This window comes from Galleria mellonella, unplaced genomic scaffold (genome assembly GCF_026898425.1).
Source record: "Galleria mellonella isolate WM207_F2 unplaced genomic scaffold, CSIRO_AGI_GalMel_v1 utg184, whole genome shotgun sequence".
Lineage (NCBI taxonomy): Eukaryota > Metazoa > Arthropoda > Insecta > Lepidoptera > Pyralidae > Galleria > Galleria mellonella.
The window spans coordinates 9007238-9034402 of NW_026442025.1; the positions used below are offsets into that span (position 1 = coordinate 9007238).

A 27165-nucleotide genomic window follows, 5' to 3' on the forward strand; every position below is an offset into this window, starting at 1 on the left:
GCGTAATGACACAATTGATCGGTTTTTATATATGCAAAATACATACACAGACACACACACACATATATATATATATATATGTATATATATACATATATATATATACATATATATATATATATTATATACATACACATACACACGCATACATACACACATCTAAATGCGTTTATTCGAATGATAATGCGTTATAAAATTTGATGGACTGGGTGAATGCGATAATAAGGGCTAATGGCTATGGCGAAAATAATATCACGCGATTTATAGAAGCTGCAATTGGCTGATTTGTTTTATATAAGAATGGAGCCGCAACACATATATATAAAATGATAATTTTTGATTTTGTTCCCTAAAAAAACTATATTCAGGTTAATTTTAAATTTTCGTGTTGTTTATACATATTTTAAATACACTATCAGGACTTAATGCAATGAAATGTTTTTTGTAGATAAATAGTACCTACTTGTACAACAATTAGTCCATTACCTTAAGGTTGTCTTGAAAAGATTGCTCTCAGCTATAAGACCGCCTTACTGTACTTATACAATTGTATCGTTATGTTTGTAAATTGTCTTGTTTATTTCCTATATTGTATAATGCAAATAAAGTATACTCATTCATTCATTCATACTTACTTTGAGGTCGTCACTTCATCTAGTGGGGTTCGTCCTACATTGCGTTTGCCCGTACAAGGTCGCCACTCAAGAACCTTTCTTCCCCATCGGTTGTCCGGAATAATTAAAAATGTAATAATATATAATTAGAAATTTATAATATCCATGTTATTTAATCACACAACAAGGCCTTTTAATGAAAAAAGGAATCATCCGAATTGGTTCAGATAACGCGTAATATAGATTCAAATTTTTGTGATTTGTATTCAAAATAAATTTAGCTAGACATATATATATATATGCATGGAAATATATTTCTACATCGTGTTTTTCGTAAATAAAGATTTATGATTTACATAAAGTACTTATATAGATAGATAATTTATTTGCATTACTTATAGCAGACGAATAACAACATACATAGATACATATACAAAAAAAGAAAAATACATAAAAGAAGTAACATAATTTTTCTTTCATGCGTACGTCATAGCAGTACAAAATGATCAAACTCAGTTTATTGCTTTGCTTTCAAAAGAACAAAACACTGATATTCTGTTGTAGTCAAAAGTCTATAGTCTTATTGAGAATAGAACAATGACCTTGAGGGGGAGAGGGAGTGATTGTTAGTGACGGGGAATAATGTCCCCATTGCTACCAGTGTAGATTATATTGACCTCCACATGGTCTCCAAATTAAAATCATTATTATAGACTGACTAATATTAATACTGCCTACAAAAATTTGATCATTCACATTCAATTATCATCATCATACCAGGCGTTACGTTCACTGCAGAACAATGGCCTCCCCCTATTGGGGAGTTTTAGCAATAGTTGCCACGCTTGGCATGCAGATTGGTAACCGCAGTTAGGTTTTAGAGATGTTTTAAGAGGGACGCTGCTGCCCATTCCTCGCCCTCCTTTATTCGCCTCTTACGACACTTACGGTAAAGGAAGGGGTGGCCTATTCTATGCCGGAATCACATGGCGGTATTTTAGGTTTAGATTACTTATTGCCGACTATGTATTTTTATATTTTGTATGGATTTTGTACTATGGTAATACTGTATTTATTGTACTACGTGGCTACGACGTAGTACGCCTACGGGCATGCTACGTGCTACGATGCTACAATTAATTCTACGAATTTTTACGCGATATCATTTGTGTAAGTACTAGTTTACACCCGCGACTTTGTCCACGTGACCGGGATAACTAGTGGTGTATGTCCTTTTGATTCTTAAATAGTAGGTGGTGGGTTTTATAGGAAACAATCTAGGTATGAAAGAGATAACGAAAAGGATATAAGGACTCACCATCTTGTCGTGGGCTATTATATGATGAATCGCTTTGATTCCTTCCGTCACTTTATCACTAATGTACACACACAAAATTTTGTCTACAAACACAGCACTGTAAATTATGAAAGCAGTAACTACATTTACCCGTCTATTGCGGAGGTCACATTGACGGTTAAGATTGAAGACGGCTCTGAAGTTTCTTAGAAGCTTCCGGCGTTCTCATTGGTTGTTGTAGCTCGGAGGTAAAGACGATGACGGTGATTGGATAGGATAGGATCAAGGGAAATTAATTTAGCACTAGGTATCGATTACTATTGTTATTTTTGAACTAGCATATAAATAAGAATAAATTAATAATAATATTATTTAAAATATATAAAAATAAGGGAACGCGCAAACAGTAGGTATATACCAATTTCAAGACGACCGGTTGAGTCGTTAAGGCGGCAAAGAAAACATATAAACAAACTCACTTTTATATTTATAATATTAGTAAGGACATATATGTATGTGTATAGAAGAATAAGAATATCTTTATTTCCTTTAACAAAATTAGCCTATGGTACAATATAGCTATGACCCCACACTAGGCAAAGCCTGTCTCGTGGAAGTCAAAGCAAGTCATTTTACAGTTATGTTGCGGCGAACAGGGATAATCTAATTATATGACATGTTTCATGTGAATTTGGGTACACGTAGGTGCATGGTTTGTGTGGGTGTGTGCGTGTACGCGTGCGAGTACGCGAGTGTGTGTGAGTGTGTGTGTGTGTGTGTGTGTGTGTGTGAGTGTGTATATATATATATATATTATATTTACAATAAAGGTACATACGTAAATACAATAAAATAAGGTAAATAGTAAGTTAAATTAAGAAATCCTTCGTAACATTATAAATGTGAATGTGTGTCAGTTTGTTTATTGCATCTTATTGTTTTAAAAATTTAACAAATCATAATGAAAATTTATGCATACATACGTGCTATTTATTAAGAATATAGGTTACATTTTTTGTGTCTACGCAAATACTTAGCAAAATATACACATTTTGCTAAGTATTACATAAATACAAAGAGATAACATTTAACTGGCTTTTTATCCATATTAGGGGACATAATAATGCTATGTGGTATTTGGCTGTGATGTAACTCCATAATCCTCCTGTAAATATATATGTAATACGAGCAGAAATTTTATGAATTATATTTTTCAAAGTATATTATAGTGTGTTTATTTACACGAGCAATGTCACGAGTTATAGCTAGTCAGGTTTATATGACAAGTTCATTAACAGACTGAAGGTGACATACACGCTTCTATTCATATAAACTTTTCTAGTAGGTAGTTGAAAATTTTCTCTACATTAATACAAAATACCGAGTTATGAAGGCCTAACTATGAATGTGGGATTACTGGAAAAATATATTGTATTATTTTTATTTAAACAAAATTAATTTGCATGTTATTAAAGTTTTAATAAAAACATGTATTAAGTTTAAATTACAGTCATTGAACTCCATTACAAAAGGCGTTAGGCTCTTAAAAATTAAGTCAAGTTACAAGTAAATGTCATTGACATATTTAACATTATTTTCCAGACAGGGGGGGGGGGCTGGCCCTTTTAAAAAGGCGTACATGTACTCTCGGACATGTCTTTATTTACAGTTGAACGCTCCGCTACTTATTCTGGGGTGGGCACCAAACAATTCTAAGGTGGGCATAGTAAGATCCCCTCTAAATATACCTAAGGCAAATGCATATATATATATATATATATATATATATATATATATATATATATATATATATATATATATATATATATATATATATATATGCAAGGTAAAAGTCATTAAGTATACGTAAAACCATAGGCGTATTCAAGAAGGGGGAGGGGGAGTGCGTGTGTGTCTACTGGAAACGGCTTATTCAGAGCCAGGGACTATAGATCTTAAACCGCGAGATATTGCACAGGTATATATATTGCAAAGGTAACACATAGGATCAATAAAATGATGGTGTAAGGCAGGGGGAAGCACAAAAGATTCCAATGGGTTGCCGTGTAACGGCTTAGCTGCTCCATATGCAAATAAAAGATAGGATAAATACATATGTATATATGTATTCAACCTATCTTTTATTTGCATATGAAACACACACACGTGTACATACGTGTATATACTGTAAAAATTATCCAATACATACACACAATGAATACATACGCAGCAATGAATGATGACAGGTTTTGTAGATAGATTTATTACATACATTTTATTTATATTTAGGTTGCGTAAACAAATTTGCTGGAATGGTGTAAATTTCACAGGTTCAGTTTCCGAATTTAGTTTCTAAATTTTTCAACAGCTTAAAATTTATTGCAATTTAATTTATAACATTATTAATGTTAATAATATTGCTAAATAAATTTTACTACGCAACAAACTAATTTTCTACTTGGAAAATAAAAATAGAAGCATCAGTATGAGAGTAAACCTTATCAATTGTAAAAAGAATTTTGAAAATCGGTTCAAAAATGGCAATATTATTGTGTAAAATGATTAAAAGAATCTGATGGATCGAAAACCTTATTATTCTGAAAGTTCTTTTAAAAAGTCATACAATTTGTATGACGTATTTTATGAGACTTCTTACACCATTTTTTAGAGTTATTGCATGAATAGAGTAGAGAGTAAGCTTAGAGGATAAATGAGATAACTTAATCTACATATTTTACAACAAAATTCCACCGTACTTCTGTTTATTGTAGAAATAAAGTTTTTTTTTATAATTTTTATATACTTAAAAGCTTTTGGCTAAAGTACGTTTTTATGAAGTTTCATAATGCTAAAACCATTAGTTACCGGCTGAGTGATGCAAGATTTAAAAGCAGCTAAGGATTATAAAAATAATTGATTAATTTAATCTATTTAAACGACTAATGAATGGGGGCATTATTTAAAAATACATATTATTCATTTGGCACTTAATAAATAAATACCCGACGGCAACCCTCGAATCGATGATGAAAAACATCGTACCGTTACCATGTGGTCCAAGCATAGAATAGGCCAATTTCTTTCCCTTCCATTCCTTTCCCGTAGGTGTCGTAAGAAGCGACTAAGGGATCTTAATGGTCGAGGATAGGGCAGTAGCGTTCCTCTTAGAATATTACCAAATACTAATTGCGGTTGTCAATCCGCCTACCAAACGGGGTAACTACTGGCAAGACCCCCTTTTGGGGGAGGTCTGTGTTCAGCAGTAGACAGTAGATGGCTGATGTGATGATGATGATTAACCCATTACGTCCAGGAGGAGAAGGGATTATTAGTAACGGAGGCTAGTGGCCACATTACAGAATAGAATATACCACCATGGTTTTCATGAAGAACCGCGTAGAGCTCGTCTTGTGAAGTTATATAGGAAATGTAGCTACTAGTCTCTATTAGTAATAATTCTTTTCTTCCATATGAATGATATAGTAATGGAAGGAAGTACCAGCAACAGTATATAAGAGGCGAAGCTGCGGAAAGTATTTGTATATTTGCGGCTAGTATTTGTATATTTCATTCTCTTGAAAAAAAAAAGTAGCTCTAATTAAAATTTTGTCATTTTTTTAATTGGAACTATTCGAGTATATTCTGATTAAAGCGTACGTACGTAATGGATGCTGCTTCAAAGTTTTTTAATTAAAAAATAAGCCCGTTGATCGAATGAAATCCTATTGTTATCATTAATAATAAAAACATCAAATGAAGTAACTCCCTGCCGAGGTTTTCCCAAGGGACTACAGCATGGGGTTCTTCAAAAGGGGGGTAAAAAGGTTTCTTCAGGGTCGGCAACGCGCGCGTAATACCTCTGGTATTGCAGGCGTTCATAGGCTACGGTAACCGCTTACCATCAGGTGGGCCGTATGCTTGTTTGCCACCTCAGTGGTATAAAAAAAGAAGTAAACACCTACCCTTAAAAATATACATTTAGAGATATGAGTAAGAATAACCAATTATGATCACTATCAGAACTCCGGGCAAAAACATCTAGCCTGTTATGATAATTACCAGATTTCGAAATTTTGTTACTACGGGCTAAAACTTCTAACCTATTATGATCACTGCCAGATTTCAAAGTTTTGCCGCTTCGGGCAAAATTTTTTAACCTCGTATGATTACTAGCAGATTTCGAAATTTTGCCACTTGGGCCAAAAATCTACTATGGTCACTCTAAATTTAGCAGTTTTTCTGTTATGGGCAGAAATAATATTTGCCGCCGTGTACCTTAGAATGACAAACATATAGACTGATCTATTTGATGGAATCTTATAACCGTCATTTATAAACATGAAAAGCACCATAGACATAACAAGATACATTTTAATGTTTATGGTATCCTTTATGCGTTTCCATTTCACAGAATTAATATACTATGGCCCTGTACTCTGTAACTGAATTACTATGTCGTACTGAAACATCATGACTATGTTTATAAATATGTTAAAATATGTGTATATATATATATATATATATATATATATATATATATATATATATATATATATATATATATATATATATATATATATATATATATATATATATATATATGTTACTAAGCTAGCTATTTGCCCACTATTTGGTACGCACGGATTTTGATAAGTAAGTGGCTAAAGAAACAGACTAGTTCTACATGGCGTATCACAATAAAAGCCGCCCATTGCTGCCTATTTATCTTATTTTTATGTAATTAAGTTTATGTAATTATTCCCGTGTGGTCCTGGCATAGATAACCGGCTAGAATAGGCCACCCCTTCCTTTCCCGTAAGTGTAGCAATAGGCGACTAAGGGAGGACGAGGGATGAGCAGCAGCGTCCCTCTTAAAACATCTCTAACGCCTAACTGTACTTGCCAATCTGCCTGTCAAACCTGGCAACTACTGGTAAAACCCCCGAAGGGTGAATATTCAGTACTAGATAGTATCTAGTGCTAAACATAGTAGTAGAAGCTGATGTGATACAAATAACAAAGTGTAAAGGAGTTATGCGTCTTTGACTGCAGGCATGGGTGGTATTAGTACTGCTTCAATATTTTTATATTGGGTTTGGATTGGACATTGATGGCGGGAAAAAGGTTATTACCCATTTGAATATCATCCGTACTGGTCGGATATCTATATTAATTATTGAGCCAATATATAGACATTGTAACTAAAACATATATTTATATTAACAGATATTTATTCCATCCTCTAAACTATCGCAGTAGCCACAGTATTAATTGGGTGACTGATGAAGGTGTGATGATAATCGTTTACACTCCGCAAACGATCAATCACCCTGACTGGTGGAATTGATTGACGAGAAACCCACAGTTTGCGGGCACCTTATTATATTCGGTCTGACTGGGACGGGGTAGGTACTAGGTGTACCACCTGCGACGTTCGCATATCAGGAACGTTCTCCATTCGCGCCCAGACTGCCGGCAGCGATGGGCGTCCCGCGATACGGTACTACGCCACCCGGGCTTGAGCTCGAGCGCGCCAGACGACCCCACCTGTTGATCGTCGACGACTCGAGAGAAACGCGGGCGAGCGAAGGTTAGTTCCAAATTTGAAATTTCACTTTATTATTTTTTATTTATTTTATATTTAAAATAATATTAATCGAAATTTATATTTGTAAAGTGTATAATCAATAGTGTAAAATAAAAATAACGTTTAGTGCTTTTTTAGTGTTTATTATGTTTAAACGAATTATTTAAAAATATATATTCAGTGAGTGATTTAATTGTGATTTTAGAGCAATTTTATTGATTTTCACTTTGCATATTTTAATATATAAATGTGATTTTTGGAATATCAATAAATATAAAACTATTTTGGTATTTAAATATAAAAAATCGTGTAGTTTGTAATACTATCATTATTGGAATAGTGATAAAGATAAATGAATATGTATATAAAAATTATAAAAATAATTAATAAATATTTTTTAAGAGTGTATATATATAATTATATAATAGTTTCATATAAAACAAATAGAATATTAAAATTTTGAATAAAAACTTTCAAAACACAATCGTGACCATATGTTATATAGTTCTTATAGAGAATATCTATGTAGGCTCAGATTCGAAGTTAGTCAGTTACTATAATAACAAAACCCTTATTTTGCTTACAACTTGTGGCGTAACTTGCTTTTATAGTATATTCAGTGAATTTAAATGACCTGCTTCATTACTAGCTCTCGCCCGCAATTTCGCTCCCGTGACTGGGATATTTTACTGAAACGCGACAAGAAGTAAGGCTACTTCTCCATCCCGCATATAATGACCGTGTAAACGACAGAATGATTGATTAACCGTTAAAGTGCCAGGAGGTAATAAACAAACTCGCTTTTTTTTATTTATAATTTAAAATAAGAATTCAGTGGATTGTAAATGAAAATAAATATCAATCAACCTTGTATTATATTACTGATAATTTAAATTGATTATTTTAAATAAAATAAAATATATATTATTTAAAATAATGGTAAAAGTTTTTGTTATTACAGCAATATTGGGTTAATTTATTTTAGTTCTAATTTGATATACTTTAAAAATATTAAATATTAATGATTTTATTGTTATTTTTAATTTAATGAGCTCGCTATTTTAATTGTGTGACAGGGAAATAAATCCTCCTTCAGTCTAAGTACTAAACATTTAACAAATTTAACTTAAATTTAGTTTTGAGTCGATACTCCAAGAGGGGACAAACGAACAAACATACTCATTTTCAGATTAATAATATATCAGAATCAGAAAGAATTAAAAATACATTGATTAATTATTGAACTTGACCTTGCACATACTAGTACATAGGTTTTAATTTATAATCATACTTGAGATAATGTAACATGGATTCTTATTATAGGATAGCTTGTCGTTGACTCCTATGGGATTCGATATGAAGATTAAAAAAAAATATTATGTTTTAATTGGTAATTTTCAAGTATGACATCCGAAATATGCCTTGACCACTAGTTGCTACGCTTGGCAAGTGTATTATCAACCGCAGTTAGGCTTTAGTGATGTCTTAAGAGGAACACTGCTGTCCATCTTTTGACCATTCAGTTCTCTTAGTCGCCTTGTACGACATCCTACTCCACCGGGAAAGGAAACCGCTTCCTATGCCGGGACCACACGGCAATTATTTTATTATTAGGAGGCATTTGAGCTGACGGCATTTGAGCTTCTACTTGATTGGAAGTGCCGGGATTTCAAGATCGAATTCGAGCCTAAATCTTTACTTTCAAATTCATGTTTAAAATCATTGCAACCGATTGTCACTTGACTGATACGAAATGCACGTTAAGCCGTGGTTCGATAAGCCATGTCTGAAACTTTTGTGCATATAGACCGAGTTTTCTTAGTTATTCGACGAGGGCTCAGGTGGGGGCCTCGAGGAGAGCAACTTTGCTCTGAATTTATCATCGAGGATGACTACCCTTTTGTCACTAGGATCGATGACTCTGATGGCATTTTCGTATCTTTGTATCTTTGTAGCTCTCCAAGAAGGGCTCAGGCAAGGGCCTTAGGGCGATCCCCTTTTTCCCGGATTCAATACCGAAAGCGGTTACCCCTAGCTCACTAGCTTCAATACCCTACTTGGCTGGCATCATGGAGAATTTCAACGATTGTGAGTGTTGGATCTTCTTTTTTCAAACTTTTTTTTTAATAATGATGGCGATCGATAATCTCCTGACACCAAATAGGTGGTGAAGATATCATATGACAGTGAATTTACAAGGTACAGAGAAATAACACCTGAGTTCTCAGGGATGGCAACGCATGGGGGTATCATGAGTGAAATAGTATACTCTGTTATGTCCATGGTACTGCTTATGTCTATAGGCGACGATTAGCACTTTCTATAAGATGGGCCGTCAGCTTGTTTACCATTCTAAGTTATTAGTTTAGTATACAAATTGTCTATATCATGGATTCATCAATTGGGTACTTTTTAATCCATTTCTCGCAGTCATAGCCACGGTACAAAGCTAGTTGCAAATATTAAGAATTCCATCACTTAAAGACAATTGTACTTTGTGGCAGATAATTCCAGATGCCATTGTAGATGGAGTACGTTACGTGAGATCACCTGCCAACTGCTCCATCTATTTTCTTAGGCAGCTACCATTACAGTACAAGTTTATAATGAAATTGTTTCCAGGAAATGTAGAAAGGAAACACTGTTGTTTGGTTTCTTGCTAAAACTTTCCCCTCATCCATTAAAGTGGTCCGACCACTTTAATTCTACACGGTTGATGGGCGGATTACGAGGACGTAGATAGGCATGTACCGTTCGAGCGTCTCAAGTTATATGAAAACTAAGAGTCTATCAACTAAACTAATTGACGGGTTACATAAGCTATTTGATAATGGAAAACTTGTCTGATTCTGTCAAAAACACTACAGGTAACGTTGATTTTTAATTTTTTTTTCAATATAGATTTCATGTATATACTATACTATGACTAATATTTTGTTCGATACTTCGCACATATGGATTTCAGAAGTAACAAAACCAATGAAATAGACGACTTCCAGATAACGTATTAAGAAAAAATGTGTTTATTTATATAACACATTTCACCAGAGAGAGACTTTGTTCAAAAGTTGTTTGCTTGGGCACCTCTGTCCTATTCGTGTTTCTACCGTGGAGCAGTTGTGTTTGCATGGCTGTGTTTCGGTTTGAAGGGTGGGATATGGCAGCGAATTTACAGGGTACAGAGGAATAACATCTTAGTTCTCAGGAACGGCAACGTATGAGGGCTACCATATACGAAACAGTATACTCTGTTATGTCCATGTTACTGCTCATGTCTATAGGTGAGGGTTACCACTTTCCATTAGGTGGTCCGTTAGCTTGTTTGCTATTCTAAGTTACCTTTATTTAATCACAAAAATATTACAAGATCAACACGAAAACATGCCCCATCGATTGCATAAAGAATTATTAAAATCGATTCCTAATTGGCGATATAATCGCAGGTCATCCATAAAAAAAAAAACAAACGAATTTAGAACACCTCTATTTGGAAAACGTAATCATAATCTTATACAAAATTAAACCAAGAAAAAGACTTTCATGTAATATAAATTTATAAGTTGAGGAAAGTAATTGCTATATTGTACTCGTATAAGGTAAACAATCCTTTAGTTAGTTTTTCAAACCATTACATTAATTAACTACGTATTTACTACTCAGTAATATTATTTTAAGATAATGTTAAGGAAATTGGGCAGCGTCTTGTGTCTTTTCGGCGTAGTATAATATGGCTAATTGTAAAACATTATGTAATACTATCCAGCCTATTACATTTTAACAAGGTGCAATTAACGTAAAATAGTTATACTAGCCATTTACCGCGTTTTCTCCTACGAAATCCATTGTTTTTGTCACTCTTATTCTTAAATTTTACAATTTGAGAGTTTAATTTTTGAGTATAGGCCTATTCGTGATTCTTTCAAATGATCATGGTCATCTTAGAATGAATATAATGTGACGCCTATGCAATACACGTGAAATATTATATATAATAGGTAAAAATACGTGACATCCCTAGTATTGCAGGTGTCCATAGGCTACACAAACCGTTTACAATTAAACGGGATATATGCCTGTTTGCCACCTTCGTGGTATAAAAAAATGCCACAACATTGAAGTAATCAAGAAGCGATGATTAATTTGAAATAAATAATCTGAGAGTATCTGATATAAAAACAATATATATATATATATATATATATATATATATATATATATATATATATATATATATATATGTATCTGTGTATTGTGAAGGCTTGGGTAATCCTACGTCATGCGCATCCAGGTCTCACCCACAGTTCTACTTGTCATCGGCTCAGTGCATGGGTTGTTTCCCAACTTCCTCAGACTAATTATTGGTCTCCTCTCTGCAATCTTACGGCTCCAAAGTCTATCCTCACGTCTCTTCGTGTGGCCTGCTCATCTCCACTTTAACCTGGAAACTACTAGGGCAATGTCTTTGAATCCAGTGCTTGAATCCAATGTTTTTTCAGATTTTTGTGTTTCAGTGATTTTGATTTTAATCCAAACGTAAAATATTTTTTCCCCAAATCGATATGACTTCTTCTGGAAGTAAAAGTTTTTTTTTTAACCATGTCCAAGCCCATTTTGCATTTCTTCAAGAATTTAATTTCTTCAAAATTCTGCAAATACAAAATTTTTTACTGGAAATTCGAAAAAATACCTAATCTGGCAACACTGCATAGGTTATACTCCAGTATTACTTAATTTCGTCATGACCGAAGTAGCTGTTGGAAAATGGAAAAAAATAATACATTTTCCATCGATTTTGGTTACAGTATCGTTAAATTATCATACGTAATGTCTTTTATATGTATGTAGTTATTTACTTTCAAAATAATATGTAACAAAACAGGAAGTTTCATTATATATTACAATAATGGATTTTCTATATGTTTTCCCCTCAAGGACAATATTGAAAGTGGATAAATATTAAATGTGAGTAGATATATTTAATATTTATAATATTATTATGTTCCCAATTTGTAATATAGTAGATAATAACATACTCAGTTTTTATAAGCCTATTTATTTTACTACTAGCTTTTACCCACGAATTCGTCATCATTGCCAGCGTATATACAATGACCGGAATAGTAAGCCTATGTGTTTGTCCATTCTATATGTAATCAAATTTAATAGTGATGGGTTAGTTTTTAAGTGGCCAAGAGTTAACGAACAAATAAACAAACATATTAATTTTCACATTTTAAATTTTATTAAGATTTATAATAATGTATGTAAGGACCTTGATATTTTTTAACATTCTTTGTACATTACATTAAAGCTGTCAATTTGTTATTTTAAATCTATTGTAGCTATTATTTTAATGTTTATAATATCGAATATTATGCAGAGCAGATATGCAAATATGCAGCAAAAAAAAGCACTCCAATGCAAATTTGATGCTGTTATTTTATTAATGTATTAGTGTATATACTGTTGCTTTGGTACAAATAAATAAATAAATATTCTAGACTAAGTTACAGCCCGCTACTTTGTGGCCGTGGATTTTAGAAGTAGAAAAACCAATGTCATATGCCACTTCTAGATGGTGTATTAAGATAAAATATATGCCACATTTTAGGCTAAATCTTTAGGAACACAACTGTGGAAATTATATCTAATTTGATGTAATAGTTTTTGAGTAACGCCGCGACAAACATACATATAAAGTTTCCAAAGAATATCGTTTATGATTGAGACCATATTAATGTCTTAATAAGAACATTAATTGTTTTTTTATACCACTGTGGTGGAAAACAAGCATACGGTCCGCCTGGTGGTAAGCGGTTACTGTAGCCTATGAACCTCCAATACTAGGGGCATTACGCGCACGCTGCCTACCCTAAAGATACCTTTATCCCTTTTTCGAAGAACCCCCACAGTGTTATCAATACAATTTTTCTTAAATATCTTCCATGTAAAGATATCATATAGGTGCAATTTTATTATAATTGTGTCACATACTAACGTATGTCACATAACCTTATATTGTTACTTTATTTCATATTCAAACCACATTAACTGTTTCCTGTACATCAATATGTAAACGTTAGGATATAATCTACCTATCTACAAAATTCTATTCAAATCCGTTCAGTCGTTTAAGCGTTATTGCGTAAAAAGCATACAAACATATTTATAAAATTTTATTATATTAAAAAGATAATCCAGGTAAAATACTCATAACAATGTTAACTCGTAAAACAAGTTACAATCAATATCAAATAAAAAAACACCCGGAACTTGTTTAATAAATATGCAAAGTAATAAAAAACAGATTATTGACTTGTGAGAACAAAATATTACCATAATTCATCATTATGTACACAATAAAGCTCATTTCTTTTATTTGACCTTGAAATGAGGGAAACTGGAGCAGCACAGATGCCCAGATCCGCATGCCTTCCGAAGGACTCCCGGGTATGTGGATCATATTTAATTCATGCCGTGTAATCGGTTTTCACCGGGTATTGCTTCTCTCGTATGTTTAAATGGCCTTAGAATTTTTATCCGGGGGCCGGATAAAATGGAGACGGTATTTATAGACTTGTTATTTCAACTTTATGAAGTAACTTCGTATAGGAGCGAAAAAATAAATTATGATTTTGTAGAAAAATAGCAATTCTTATTTATAAATAAAAGAGAATGCTGCGTGATGACTGACTGACTCATTATTAAAATCGGTTTAGTAGTTTCGTTAGTCTAAAATAAATAAAATCTGGACATAAATAAACATTTTTTGTTGGAAAAATCTTAAATTATTTGAAGAAAAACTAGTTGTTGTAAATGTAAGTAATTTTATAGTTAATAGCATAGCGAATATTAAAATAATAACAAAAGAAAAGGAAAACACTGGCTATATCAAGTCAGGGGAACAAATAAGATTTACCAACCTGAAAAATCAATTCTAATGAAACCACGTAATGTTAACACCTCCTACATGGTTTTGCTCTCCCAATACTTTAACTGGCATTAACACCACTACCTATAAATGAGTCATTGTTCCTTCTTTAATTAAATTTCCTTAGTAACAATACTAAAGGTTGTATTAGAATGAATGTGCTTAGATAAAGGAATTTTGGATCTAGTATTCAGTAATGATAGGACGCGTAAAATAATTTTCCTCTTAAAAAATATAAGACATCATAGACGACACTGAAAGAAAATAAAGTCAAATATATTTCGACGAAACACAAGAAGTCAGCCATTCACCCGACCTTGTTCAATTTCAAGATCATTTTGCACAATATCGTCGCAATTAGAACTATTTACTCAAATAGCCGGTTGTTACGGGGATTTACGGGTTTCTTGGGGAATATTGGGGATCAAATGTTTGGCCAAATTACAGGAGCGCGTAGTTAAGCCGTCAAGGGGATTTATAATGCTATTGTTTGGGTATTAAGTCGGTGACACCGGACAAGTGGCTATTAACGGCTTATTATGAAAGCGTACCTCAGAAACGGCTTTGTTAGCTAATTAATTGGGCTAGTTTTGGTTTGTTTGTTTTGGCTGAGTTTTATAATGATGACTCAGCCTGCGCTTTTGATATGCCTTAGCGGAGTATCAGTGAATGGTGATAGACGAGTACAGAGTTAGGTAGGCTGGCTCATTGTAGGAAATTTCTTAGGAACTAAGTAAAGTGGTTGCTAAGGGAAATCGCATAGAGTTTGACTGGACAAACTATGACTATATTGTTAGTAATGAGGCCTAATCTCCCCATTACTAACATCCTTCCCTTTCCTCTATATCTACATTTAATTTAATTCTTATATTTTATCTGAATCTGAAATATTATTAAAAGACTTCTGATAATAGAAGACATTCAATTTTAGTTTTTTAATGTGTTTTAATTTAGGCGATATGTGGCTAATTCTAATTTGATTTCGATAATTTTTTTTTTTCAATAGGGTATACTCTCGTGTTAGTCTTATATTTTTTTTTATTTTTGTGCATTATATGTTGGTATAAATACTAATGTATATATCAAATACATTAGTATTGTGCGGTCTTACAAGTTGAGATGCTCCTAAGAAATTAATTGTTTTCATTTAATTAATTGTAGATACATTTGCATTGTATCCAATGAACTTCAAGATAATTAAACAAAATGAAAGTGGTATTTGGCTGAGTTTATTGTTTTGTGCACTTAATTTATTTCAGTGAATTTTCGTAAACATCAATAAGTTTTTATAGGAGACTTGTTATCCACCGTGGCTTTACTTGTGTAGATATAATGATTATCAAACTTCGTATTTATAATGAAAAAGAAAATAAAAAGCTATCAGGCTACAATTAATCACAGTATTCTTGATTGTTATTTTGCGGAAATCCATATCACCAGTGATATAATAATAATTCTAATTATATAACCAATTATGTGATTAGACTTATTTTATCGTAAAACAGGCGTGAACAAAATGGCTGTCGGAGACTGATATGGAAGGTTGTAGAACTTCTGGTAGTTAATCAATCTTCGAGTGTTGGCAGTCACACATATGGTAATTGTGTCGGCATTAAAACAAATTCTAATCAAATAATCAGAAGAAAAATAAACAGCAATAAAAAATTTAATTTAATAAAAAGTAAATAAAAAATACATTATACAATTTTGTTTTGATCGTACAGTCAGCATCAAAAGCCGGAGAATAGTCACAGAATTTTGAATATAAGCGACTTTTGGGGGAGTCCTATGTACAATAGTGGAGAGTGGGGGGAAAGGGGTTGTTAGCAATGGAGTTTGACAGCCCCATTGTTAGCAATATGCTCTATTAGGTCGACTTCCACGTGGTTCCCCCTGGAAACCATCGTGAACAATTCTTATTGAATTCGTCACGATGGGCTAACTGACCTGCTTCATCCTCATCTATCATCCTTCACTGGTGCCCCACCGGTGTATACTGATAGCGCGGGTAGGGTTACCATTCCATTATCATCCATTAAAAAAAAATAGTGGAGAGTAGATGGGTGATATGAAAATGATCATGATAAGTAATGCAACAATGTAAGCGTCTGTTTTAGATAAATATTTTATAGAATTATAATTAGTTGACTATAGTCTAGTCCATTTCAATGGAATTTAATAAAAATATAAATAAAGCATTAATTAATCAGGCCATAAGATAGTCTATTGATGTCCAATAGCCTTATAAATAAAAAAAAAATTGATCGATTTATACGATTTTTTTTACTTATTTCATATAGAGGGGGTTTTAAGTTTTATTCAAAGCAACTATATTTACAATAACATATTAATATTACGAGATATAGTTTAGTAGGTTTCGAAAATCCTAAAATATTCGTCTGCTTTTGATGCTGATGATACGTGATATGAAAATGAACTGTCCAATTTATATAGAGCATAATTCATCAAATGGTATGCGGGTCGATCCAGCGGCTCTGTCCCGAGCACGCCGATCATAAATTGACGCTAACATGTAAATATCACGGACGTTTGGAGATTATGTTCTTAATGAAGCAACGCTCTGTGACGATATGGAAAAAATTATCATTTTTATTAATATTCACTCATCATGAATTAACAAGGAATGTAATGAAACGGAAAGGTACTTATATCACATATGAAACCCATTCGCGTAGTCTCCCTCGGAAGCTGTGGTGGTTTTTTTATACAACTTAGAATGGCAAACAAGCTGACAGCCCACCCAATGGACAGTGGTAGCTGTTGCCAATAAACATGAGTAGTACTATGGAGATAATAGAGTAAGTTCCGCTTTGATACCCCCCCATGCGTTGCCATTCCTGAGGATTAAGGTGTTATACCTCTGTGCCTTGTAAATTCACTGCCATATTTCACCCTTGCAAATCGAAATACAGCCATGCAACATAAGTCAACACATGTTCTTTACAGTTAAAACACGAATGGAACAGAGATACCCAAACAAACAGTTTTTGTACAAAATCTCTCTCTGGTAAAGTAGTTCTCGGCGAGTTTGGTACAATAGGCCAACTGACGTATCTTCACCTATCATTTACCCGCCAGAGTATATCGACATTATTGGTTATCATTCCACTAAAAACAATCTGAAATTCATTAGATCCGTCAGTAGGTTACTGCATTTTCCTGGTTTTTACGCCATGTGGTCCCAGCATATAGTGTGTCACCACTTCCTTACCCTCGAGTGTCGTAAGAGGTGGCTACGGGAACTAAATAGTCGAGGGATGGGCAGCAGCGTCTCTTAAAACATAACCAAAGACTAGCTGCAGTTGCCAACTTGCCTGTCAAGCAACTATTAGCAAACCCCCCCTCCCTCCTCATGAAAGAGGCTTATGTTCAGCAGTGGACATGATATGATGAATTGTGTTTTGGCGAAATTATCACAGAAATACCTTCCAAATGAGATTAACAACAAATTGAAACGTCCAATTAATTTGTACTATTATTGAACATTAACTGAATGTCTTATGGTCGAGCCAATTATTTGTTAAGATTTTGATTAAATTCTATTGATTTATTCTATTTGATAAGGTTCTATTAGTTACAATATTGAAACACAGTGGGAAAGTTCATTTAAACTTCCGATTAAATCTCCGGTGATAATAGAAATTCTAATAACCAAATTAATCCGAGTGACGGCGCTACCGCCACCTACCGCGTTGAATTCTAATATGCTAGGTGAAATACGGACATATCATATTTATTGATCACATGTTAACTTTATCACTATTGAAGTCATTCTAGGCAACGTAAAAAACTATATATTTTGTACGAAAATACTGTTATAATAAGTACTATAGTACCAGAGGGAGACTTTGTACAAAAGTCGTTTGCTTGGGTACCTCTGTCCCATTCGTGTTTCAACCATGAAGCAGTTGTGTTTATATGGCTGTGTTTCGGTTTGAAGGGTGGGATATGGAGTGAATTTACAGGGTACAGAGGAATAACACCTGAGTCCTCAGGAATGGCAACGCATGCGGGGTAACATGGGCGAATCAGTATACTCTGTTATGTCCATGGTACTGCTCATGTCTATAAGCGACGGTTACCACTTTCCATCAGGTGGGCCGTCAGCTTGTTTGCCATTCTAAGTCGTATAAAAAAAAAAACTATTTTTAGTCTATGGTACGTATTAAAACAGAGATTAAATTCAAATATTTCCAATCCTATGGTTCTACAAAATATCTCGTCATTTATATGCGTGTTGAAATTATACTATTGAAGTTGGTTATTTTGCTTTAAAAATGTACGTTTAGTTTTATAAACGTATAGGTAGCTATTAACGAGTTATATTTACGTACTGCAATAAGCGTAGGCGAATTGTTGATACTCGTATTTAACGCAGGGGATAGCCCCGGCACGATAGACACTCCCACGCGTCTCTGTCTCTGAATGTAGTACTTACATTTCACTGGAAATCACTAGGTAATTATTAGAAAAAAAAGAGAAAATATAAAATTACGATGTTGAGTTATTAAAAGAACACTTTGTACATAAGTAGTTTGCATGAGTAGATATTTCGATCTGTTGTGTTTCAATCGTTAAGTAGCTATACTTGTACAGTCTTATTTGCTTTATTTTGAAGAGTAGAAGTAGTAGTAGAATTGCTTTATTTTGCCATATCCTATGGCAGTAAAATTACAGGGTACGGTGGCATAATACTGTAGTCCTTAGGAATATCAACCTGTCACATTGTATTTTTATTTATTTATTTATTTATTCCCAAAACATAAAATACACTGTATAGGATTGATAATATATTTAATTTTATTTTGTTAATAATTTTCTTTCCCAATTAATAAATGTAAATTTGAGTTTATTTGTTACTTTTTGATGTTTCAATAACTATAACATTGGCACTGAAATGTATATAATCTGCTTTTTAACCGACTTAGAAAGAAGGAGGTTCTCAATTTAGTAATATTTTTCTTTTATGTTTGTTACCTCATAACTCTGTTAGTTATAAACCGATTTGGTAAATTCTTTTTTTATCGGAATGGATATAGGTATTTATAGATCGTTTACATACGAGTATAGGTTTTATCAAAATCGGTTCATTTGTTTAGCTTTAAATATTTGAATTGAAGTTGTTTTTTTTTGTGAGAAACAATATACAATTATTATTATTCATGTCAATTAATATATAGTTCAACAGATGCAGTTGCGGGTAAAAACTGTATACTACTTTATCGATGACTTCATTTAAGACTTCATTATTAGATTATATATATATTGCGAGGGCTTCATGAGGTAATATGACCCACCGCTAGACCCCAATGATCGCCAAATAATATATACAAATAATGCGTATGTGTATTGAAGGTTCAAGTTTACCGTTGATACAGTTATATTTTACTGAAGTAGATGTTCTATCTTGCAGAAATTCATATTACTAGTTATTTGATTAAAATTATTTTGTTTAATTCCGTTACAAATTAGTATATGTGTGACTGCTAACACTTGAAGATTGACCACCACTATTACTACCAGAAGTTTCACAACCTTCCTTATTAGCCATCAATTTCCGATTGCCATTTTGTTCACGCATATTTTATGATACGTGTTTCATCTATAAACGAGTCATTTTTAGGCAAATTACTGGATCGCTGCTCCGAGTTTAGTGTTAACCTTTCGGCACCCAAATCGCGAATACAATTCTTAATCTCCTTCATCCTCAGAGAAATTTACATATTATTATTTATAACTGAGCTTTTGTGGGGGGAAAGGGATTGTTAGTAATGGAGACTGAGAATCCTATTGCTAGCAATATACCCAACCAGGTCGACCTCCTCGCGGTTCTCCCTGGAAACTATCATGGTTAATTCCTGATGAATTCATGGTTCCCCTTCACCTTTCACTGGTGCTCCGCCAGCGTATCCCGTTAGCACAGGCGGGGTACTATTACATTTTTACCCATCAAAAAAAAAAACTGAGTCTTTCTTATCCCCTTATGTAATCTGCTATCGAAGTTGATCAATCAAAATGGCACAAATTCCTCAAGGGATTATCTGGCATCTGACAGCAAATGCTAAATGCTAAAAATGTATTACAAACCGTTTGCATGCCGTTTCATTTGTTCGTAAAAAAATAAGAGAGTATTGAATTTGGTAATCATGTAGGTATTGAAGCTAAATCTTGCAACATATGTAAATGTGCAAATTTATAAAGATATTTCGATGTTTGTTATTCATTCATGCCTAAACGATGGAATGGATTTTAATAAAGTTCGATACACTGATTGTATTATAACATAGGGTATCTCCTTCTGGTAAACTAGTGTTTGTATTATAAAATTATATTTAATTTTTTACAGAATTAGAATTTCTCATATTTATTAAAAACTAGCTTCGCTGGTGTCTTTGTTTGCAAGACGGAGATAAAATATAATATCTTTTTCTATTCGAAATTCCAAATTACATCTTGATAGAAGAGGTAATAAATAAATAAGCAAACTTGCATTCACATTCCTAATATGAATATGGTTTATAAAGAAAAATTCATATATTAAATAACTCTTTATTGTTTCCTCCAAAAGATAACATTAGTTAAATTATTAAAAAAAAAGGAATACATAAAATTACAAGAACAGATTACACTGAGAAAACAATGGGAGACCATATCGCTACAAGCGATCTCTTTCAGGCAACCTTTACTTGAAGTAAAGTAATTATAAACAGTTTGACCAGAGGCACAAAACTCTGTTTGTTTTTTTCAAATACATAGATATAATACATACAATAACATTAACATTTACAATAATACATATAACATATTACTGTAATTTTAAATTTGTTTTTTAATTAAATCAGAGACCACAATATAATGAGGTTCTTGTATAAAGGATAATTCGCTTGTCCTTGACCGAGTATGGCCGTGGGATACCTTTATCGGAAAATTTACTGAAATAATAAACAAAGAACAGATAATCCCTAACCGACCCTTTCAATGCCGAGGGTTTAACGGTAACGCTCTCACAATTCGAAGGAATCTTCGCAAATTGGAGGAAAAATGGTAAGAATATTTTTTTAGCAGGTAAAATCATACTTACAATGCGATATAATTATGTGTTGCAGGAAAACGGGGATAATAGGGATTTTGTGAAATACCCAAGTAATCCATAAAATCACAGAAGATGAGCATGCCCAATTTAATACGTCTTTTTTTGAAAATACTAAATATACATTACAATAATAGGTTTTTAAAAAAAAACTAATAGTAGTAAGTCCGATTTCAATAATAATATTACTTATTTTTTCAATTCAAGTAACCTTAATATAAGCATTTTTGAATAGTCATATTGAATAGTCATCTATCGCCCAATTCGGAATATAATTTCAGCTGAGAAGAACGGATAAGAAACTCAGCTGTTGCTTTATTCAAATAAAAGTTAAGTTTACAACAAAAATGTGAATGGGTAAAATGACTATCAGAAAGGTCATATTGATAAAAAGGAAGAAAATAAAAAAGTATTAACTTTAACACACACATACACGTACACAGTATTCTTAAAGAAACCAATCCCTATTAGTAGCACCCGTTCACGAGTATGACGGACGAGCTAACCGTCGTTGTTTTCAACCATATATAATTACCAACTTAACAAATATGTAAACTAACAAATAATTAATGTAACCGTAAGACAACTAGCTGATTAAATGATTGAATGTTTCGATTTGTTACAAATTGTATTTAGAGGGTGTTTTTGTGATAATTTTAACAAATTTTGAAAACCTTTTCATCAAGTTTTAATGAAAGAGATCATAGATTTTTTTTATACAACTTAGAATGGCAACCAAGCTGACGGCCCACCTGATGGAAAGTGGTAACCGTCGCCTATAGACATGAGCAGTACCATGGACATAACAGAGTATACTGTTTCGCCCATGATACCCCCCATGCGTTGCCATTCCTGAGGACTCAGGTGTTATTCCTCTGTACCCTGTAAATTCACGCCATATCCCACCCTTCAAACTGAAACACAGCCATGCTAACATAACTGGTTCACGGTTGAAACACGAATGGGACAGAGGTACCCAAGCAATCGACTTTTGTACAAAGTCTCCCTCTGGTAAATAGATTGCTTGTTTATAATGAAATACACAGCTGTCGACGCTGGATAATATTTCAAATATTATTAAATGACAGAGTGTAGTGGCAAATACCGTTGTAGGCAATTAGATTTGAAGAGGGTCCTTTGTAATTTATCAGATACTTTCAACAGTAGTTGAGAGTATCTGCAAAGAAAATTTTGCCACCTGTAACAAAGGTATTAACTTTCTTTTAATGTTTACCTGTGACAAGCTATTAGCGATGTGCGAATTTAATTAATCGACTGCGCAATTCATTCGAATTATTCAAATGATTGTCAAATCATTCGACTATTAATTTTATTTATTCGACTATCAATTTCATTCATTATATGTTTCTATTAATGGCTAAGATCATTCATTAGTAGTTGTTCACGTACGAGTCGGTACGAACGTAGCCGAGTCGATCCGATAGCTGGAATATCTTTTTCTATGTTAATGGAAATAGTGTTGCCAAATTAGTATATTTAGTAAAGATTTGCAGCTTTCGATACTTATTAGTTAATACTTTTTTCAAATTTATAATTAGTAATTACTAATTATTCGAATATCAAACTCAGATATTATTGTTTTTAGTGATATGCGACGCTAAATTTGTATTGTGCGGTTGCATTTTTTTAATGTTTTTTACCTTACAACTTCGTCAGTTCTAAACCGTATTGAATTTTTTTTACTGAAAGTTTAGTTTCATAGAAATTTTATCAACATCGGTTAAGTAGTTTAGTTTTTTAATCAAAATAACTGGGTTTGTAACAATTGAAGTCGTTTTTTTTTATTATGGGACACAATCTTTAATTATTATTAAAGCTTAGTTTTTTTTATTTTACAAAAGGTTGCCAAAATAGCATATAATAATATATTTGAGTCACTACAATTTATGGGTTGATTTTATTCCGTTAAGACGCTAAAAGCCAACAAACAAACTGACATTTATAACATATATTTAAAGGATTTTTCTTATTTATTTTCCAATATTACATTATTATTATTATATTATAGATATTGTTCTATAAATTGTACTAATTGGATAGTTTGGCAGTAATTCTGTAGAATTATAAATTAAATAGTCAAATTATATAGTTAATTATTTTTGCCCTTGAACAGTTAGACTAATATTATTTAATGAAAAATTTCATTAACCAATCAGAATATATGGTACAAAAGGTAATCTTAATTATTTATTTAATATCAGAGAACTACGTCCAGTTTACTATGTCTCTGTATTATTTCTGTATTTTGCGATATCTTAGTCATTTCTGAAGCAATTATTTTCTTAATTGAAACGATTAATTCTCTTACAAATTTCATACTTGTATTTATTTCACCGTGATCGAAGCTAGTTAGAATTATTGTAATGACATTGCTTTATTTAATTAAAAAAAAAAAACTATCTTCAATAGTCACAAAAATAATATGTGACCAAGAAGTAGGCTAATATATATAGTAATGTCTGTATATACACGTACTATCTACCCAGTCCCAGTCAGACCGAATATAATAAGGTGCCCGCAAACTGTGGGTTTCTCGTCAATCAATTCCACCAGTCAGGGTGATTGATCGTTTGCGGAGTGTTAACGATTATCACACCTTCATCAGTCACCCAATTAATACTGCGGCTACTGCGATAGCTTTGAGGATGGAATAAATATCTATTATTATATTCTTTATTACACTTGTAAATTACATTGTTAATGCATTTATAAATATTGTGAGCAAGGGTGGACTTATCTCTGACAGAGATCTCTTCCAGTCAACCCAAGGCAGTTAGAAAGCATGTTGTTAGCGGGCAGCTGAAGTGCTACAACTATTAATATTTAGAGTACATAAACATACAGTTAAATAAAGTATTAAGATACATATTAAAATATTACATAAATACATATACTATAAATAAATATAATACCTACCTACTTATACAATGGATGTTAAAATAAATGAATATACTATCTACAATAGAAATTTAGTTGAATGATTTTAAGGTTTGACAGTTCAATTATAAAAATGAAAAATTAAGATTATGACTCAAACGAAAGAAAATGTAACTTCAACCTTTTCTTGAAAGAGATAATTGAAGGGCGCTCTTGTATGTGGAAAGGGAGTTTGTTCCATAATTGGGCAGCTCGATACGAGAAAGAGTTGCCCATAAAATATGTTCTACACAAAGGTCAGGTCGAGAGTCCTGGACTGAAGTTGACAGGAGCGTTTAGGACGGATTGGTGGTGGTAATAATTTAAACCGGGAGCGGAGGTACGACGGAGAATTGGGGTTATTAAGTATATTATAAAGGAAAGATCTATATATTTCAGTTACAATATGTAAATACTGGCTCTATTAAGGAATATGGTAAATGTGTGTTAGCCAATGTCAATATGAAGAATCTGATCGATATTAATATTGATATCCAACCAGTATGGACGATATCGAAATAGGTGACGACCTTTCTTCCACCAATTCCAATATCCAGAGGAACGTAATATATAGATATTGGAGCGGTATTGATATTTTCTATGCCTATCAAGAAGGGAATAAACCTGAGAGGCATGAATAATATCTGTATTGCTTCCTTTGAACACCAAAGACGATAAAAGATCATCATTTTAAACGATATCGACCATATATCCCTTATTTGGCCAATATATATATATATATATATATATATATATATATATATATATATATATATATATAGATATTGTAACTAAAATATATAGATATTGGTATATATTACCCATTCATAGTAAGCCAATTATTACAAAAGAAAAATCGAAATCGGTTCAGAATTGACGACGTATAAGTAAAAATAAACAGGCGAATATAAGAATATGGAAGTCGCTTATAAATAATGTTTCATAACATTGCCTCTATCCTTGTTATCTATCCTCTAAACGATTTTCAACGTTACAAATAGATCCCAGTGGCTGTTCCAAGGTCGGAGGCTGCGCGGGACACGATCGTGACCTACTTCCGGGTCAAGATCACCCGGAAACGGGTTATGACGTCGCACGCATGCGTACTATCCGTTTGCGACATTGAATGGATGTATGGATGATATGAATCGATGATACATATTAACTGAATCCAATATTTAAATCTTACTAGTTTTAACTCGCGGCTTCGTCCGTGTAATCGGGGTAAAGCGTAGCCTGTGTCTGTCACCGTCATGAAATGACAGTGGGTATTTAATTTATTTTATACAATTTGTAGTACATTTTTAGTTTAATGAAATAATTATCAGATTCACTTACGTGGAATTTGGTCGAGAAAGCTCGACTAGTTCCGGAACAATTCGAGGTCCTTAATCTTGAGCGGCTGTGACGCGAGCGCGAGCCTGACTGCGCGCCTTGGCACGCAGAGCGCGAGGTTCCTAAACCAATTTATACTTTCTTTATTGACCACGTTAAAAAATGGTTGATGTTAAACAGTTTTCACATTTATAATATTAGTAATTAGTAAGTATGTAGATACAAAGTACAGTATACGAGGTATAGGTACAATACACATGGCTTTTTCTTCGGACAACCATCGCGTCTATGTTCTTTTTAATGGATGACAATGGACTGGTAACCCCGCTTGCACTAACGGTACACGCTGGAGAGATACCAGTGAGTAGTGATATGTTATAATGAAAAGGCAGGTCAGTTATTATATTTTTATACATAGATGCGATAACGGACTGAAGCGAAGTCCGAATCTTACAAAGTGAAAATAAGGCCTGTGCAAATGATGAATATTTTATCGCGGACCGAAATATCCAATTTAAATTAGAACGCGGAATGTAAAAGATTAAAGTAGATTATATTCAAAATTAACAGGAAACTAAAATGCCAATGAACCTTATCGATTGTAAAAAGAATAATTAAGTGTCGTGCAATCTTGCGATTTTTAATAAAAAAAAATGCCTTGTAACTAGTTTCATCAAGTAGATGCGACTTGAATGTGTCTGCGTTATTCAATATACGTTGCCATATTTATTTATTATATTAAAAAATATGACACATTAATAAAATATACAGAAACATTTTACCAGAGGGAGACTTTGTACAAAAGTCGATTGCTTGGGTTCCTCTGTCTAATTCGTGTTTCTGTTTCTACCGTGAAGCAGTTGTGTTTGCATAGCTGTGTTTCGGTTTGAAGGGTGGGATATGGCGTGACCGTACTGGGTACAGAGGAATTACACCTGAGTTCTCAGGAATGGCAACGCATGGGGGGTATCATGGGCGAAACAGTATACTTTGTTATGTCCATGGCACTGCGCATGTCTATAGGCGACGGTTACCACTTTCCATCAGGTGGGCCGTCAGCTTTTAGCCATTCTAAGCAGTATAAAAAAAAGACATGGCAGTAGAAAGCAAATGTACAATACATACATACAAATATATATACCGTACAGGTAAAAATATATAATCATATAAACAAAAGAAATTAACATGTACAATACTACTAAATATGTACTTAAGAGCAAGTTATTTCAATATTTGATTTCTCTTAGTTATCAAGAAATGGAAAATACTATGGAAATAAAAAAGATCTATTTAGTTTAGGGTCCAGTCTTCTACAAGTTTTACAGAGCACTGCATTTATGTATTTATACATAT

At 33.0% G+C, this 27165-nt stretch overlaps 1 protein-coding gene across 2 annotated transcripts in view; it reads left to right on the forward strand.

The window, feature by feature from the left end:
- The first annotated feature begins 7357 nt into the window (after window positions 1–7357).
- LOC113512106 (synaptotagmin-10-like) overlaps window positions 7358–27165 on the forward strand; it is a 125003-nt gene continuing 105195 nt past the window's right edge. For both annotated transcript variants that reach the window (XM_031909228.2, XM_052893915.1), the window contains exon 1: window positions 7358–7501. In XM_031909228.2, the coding sequence (XP_031765088.1) occupies window positions 7393–7501 (109 nt within the window). In that variant the 5' untranslated portion in view covers window positions 7358–7392. The remainder of the gene's footprint in view (window positions 7502–27165) is intronic.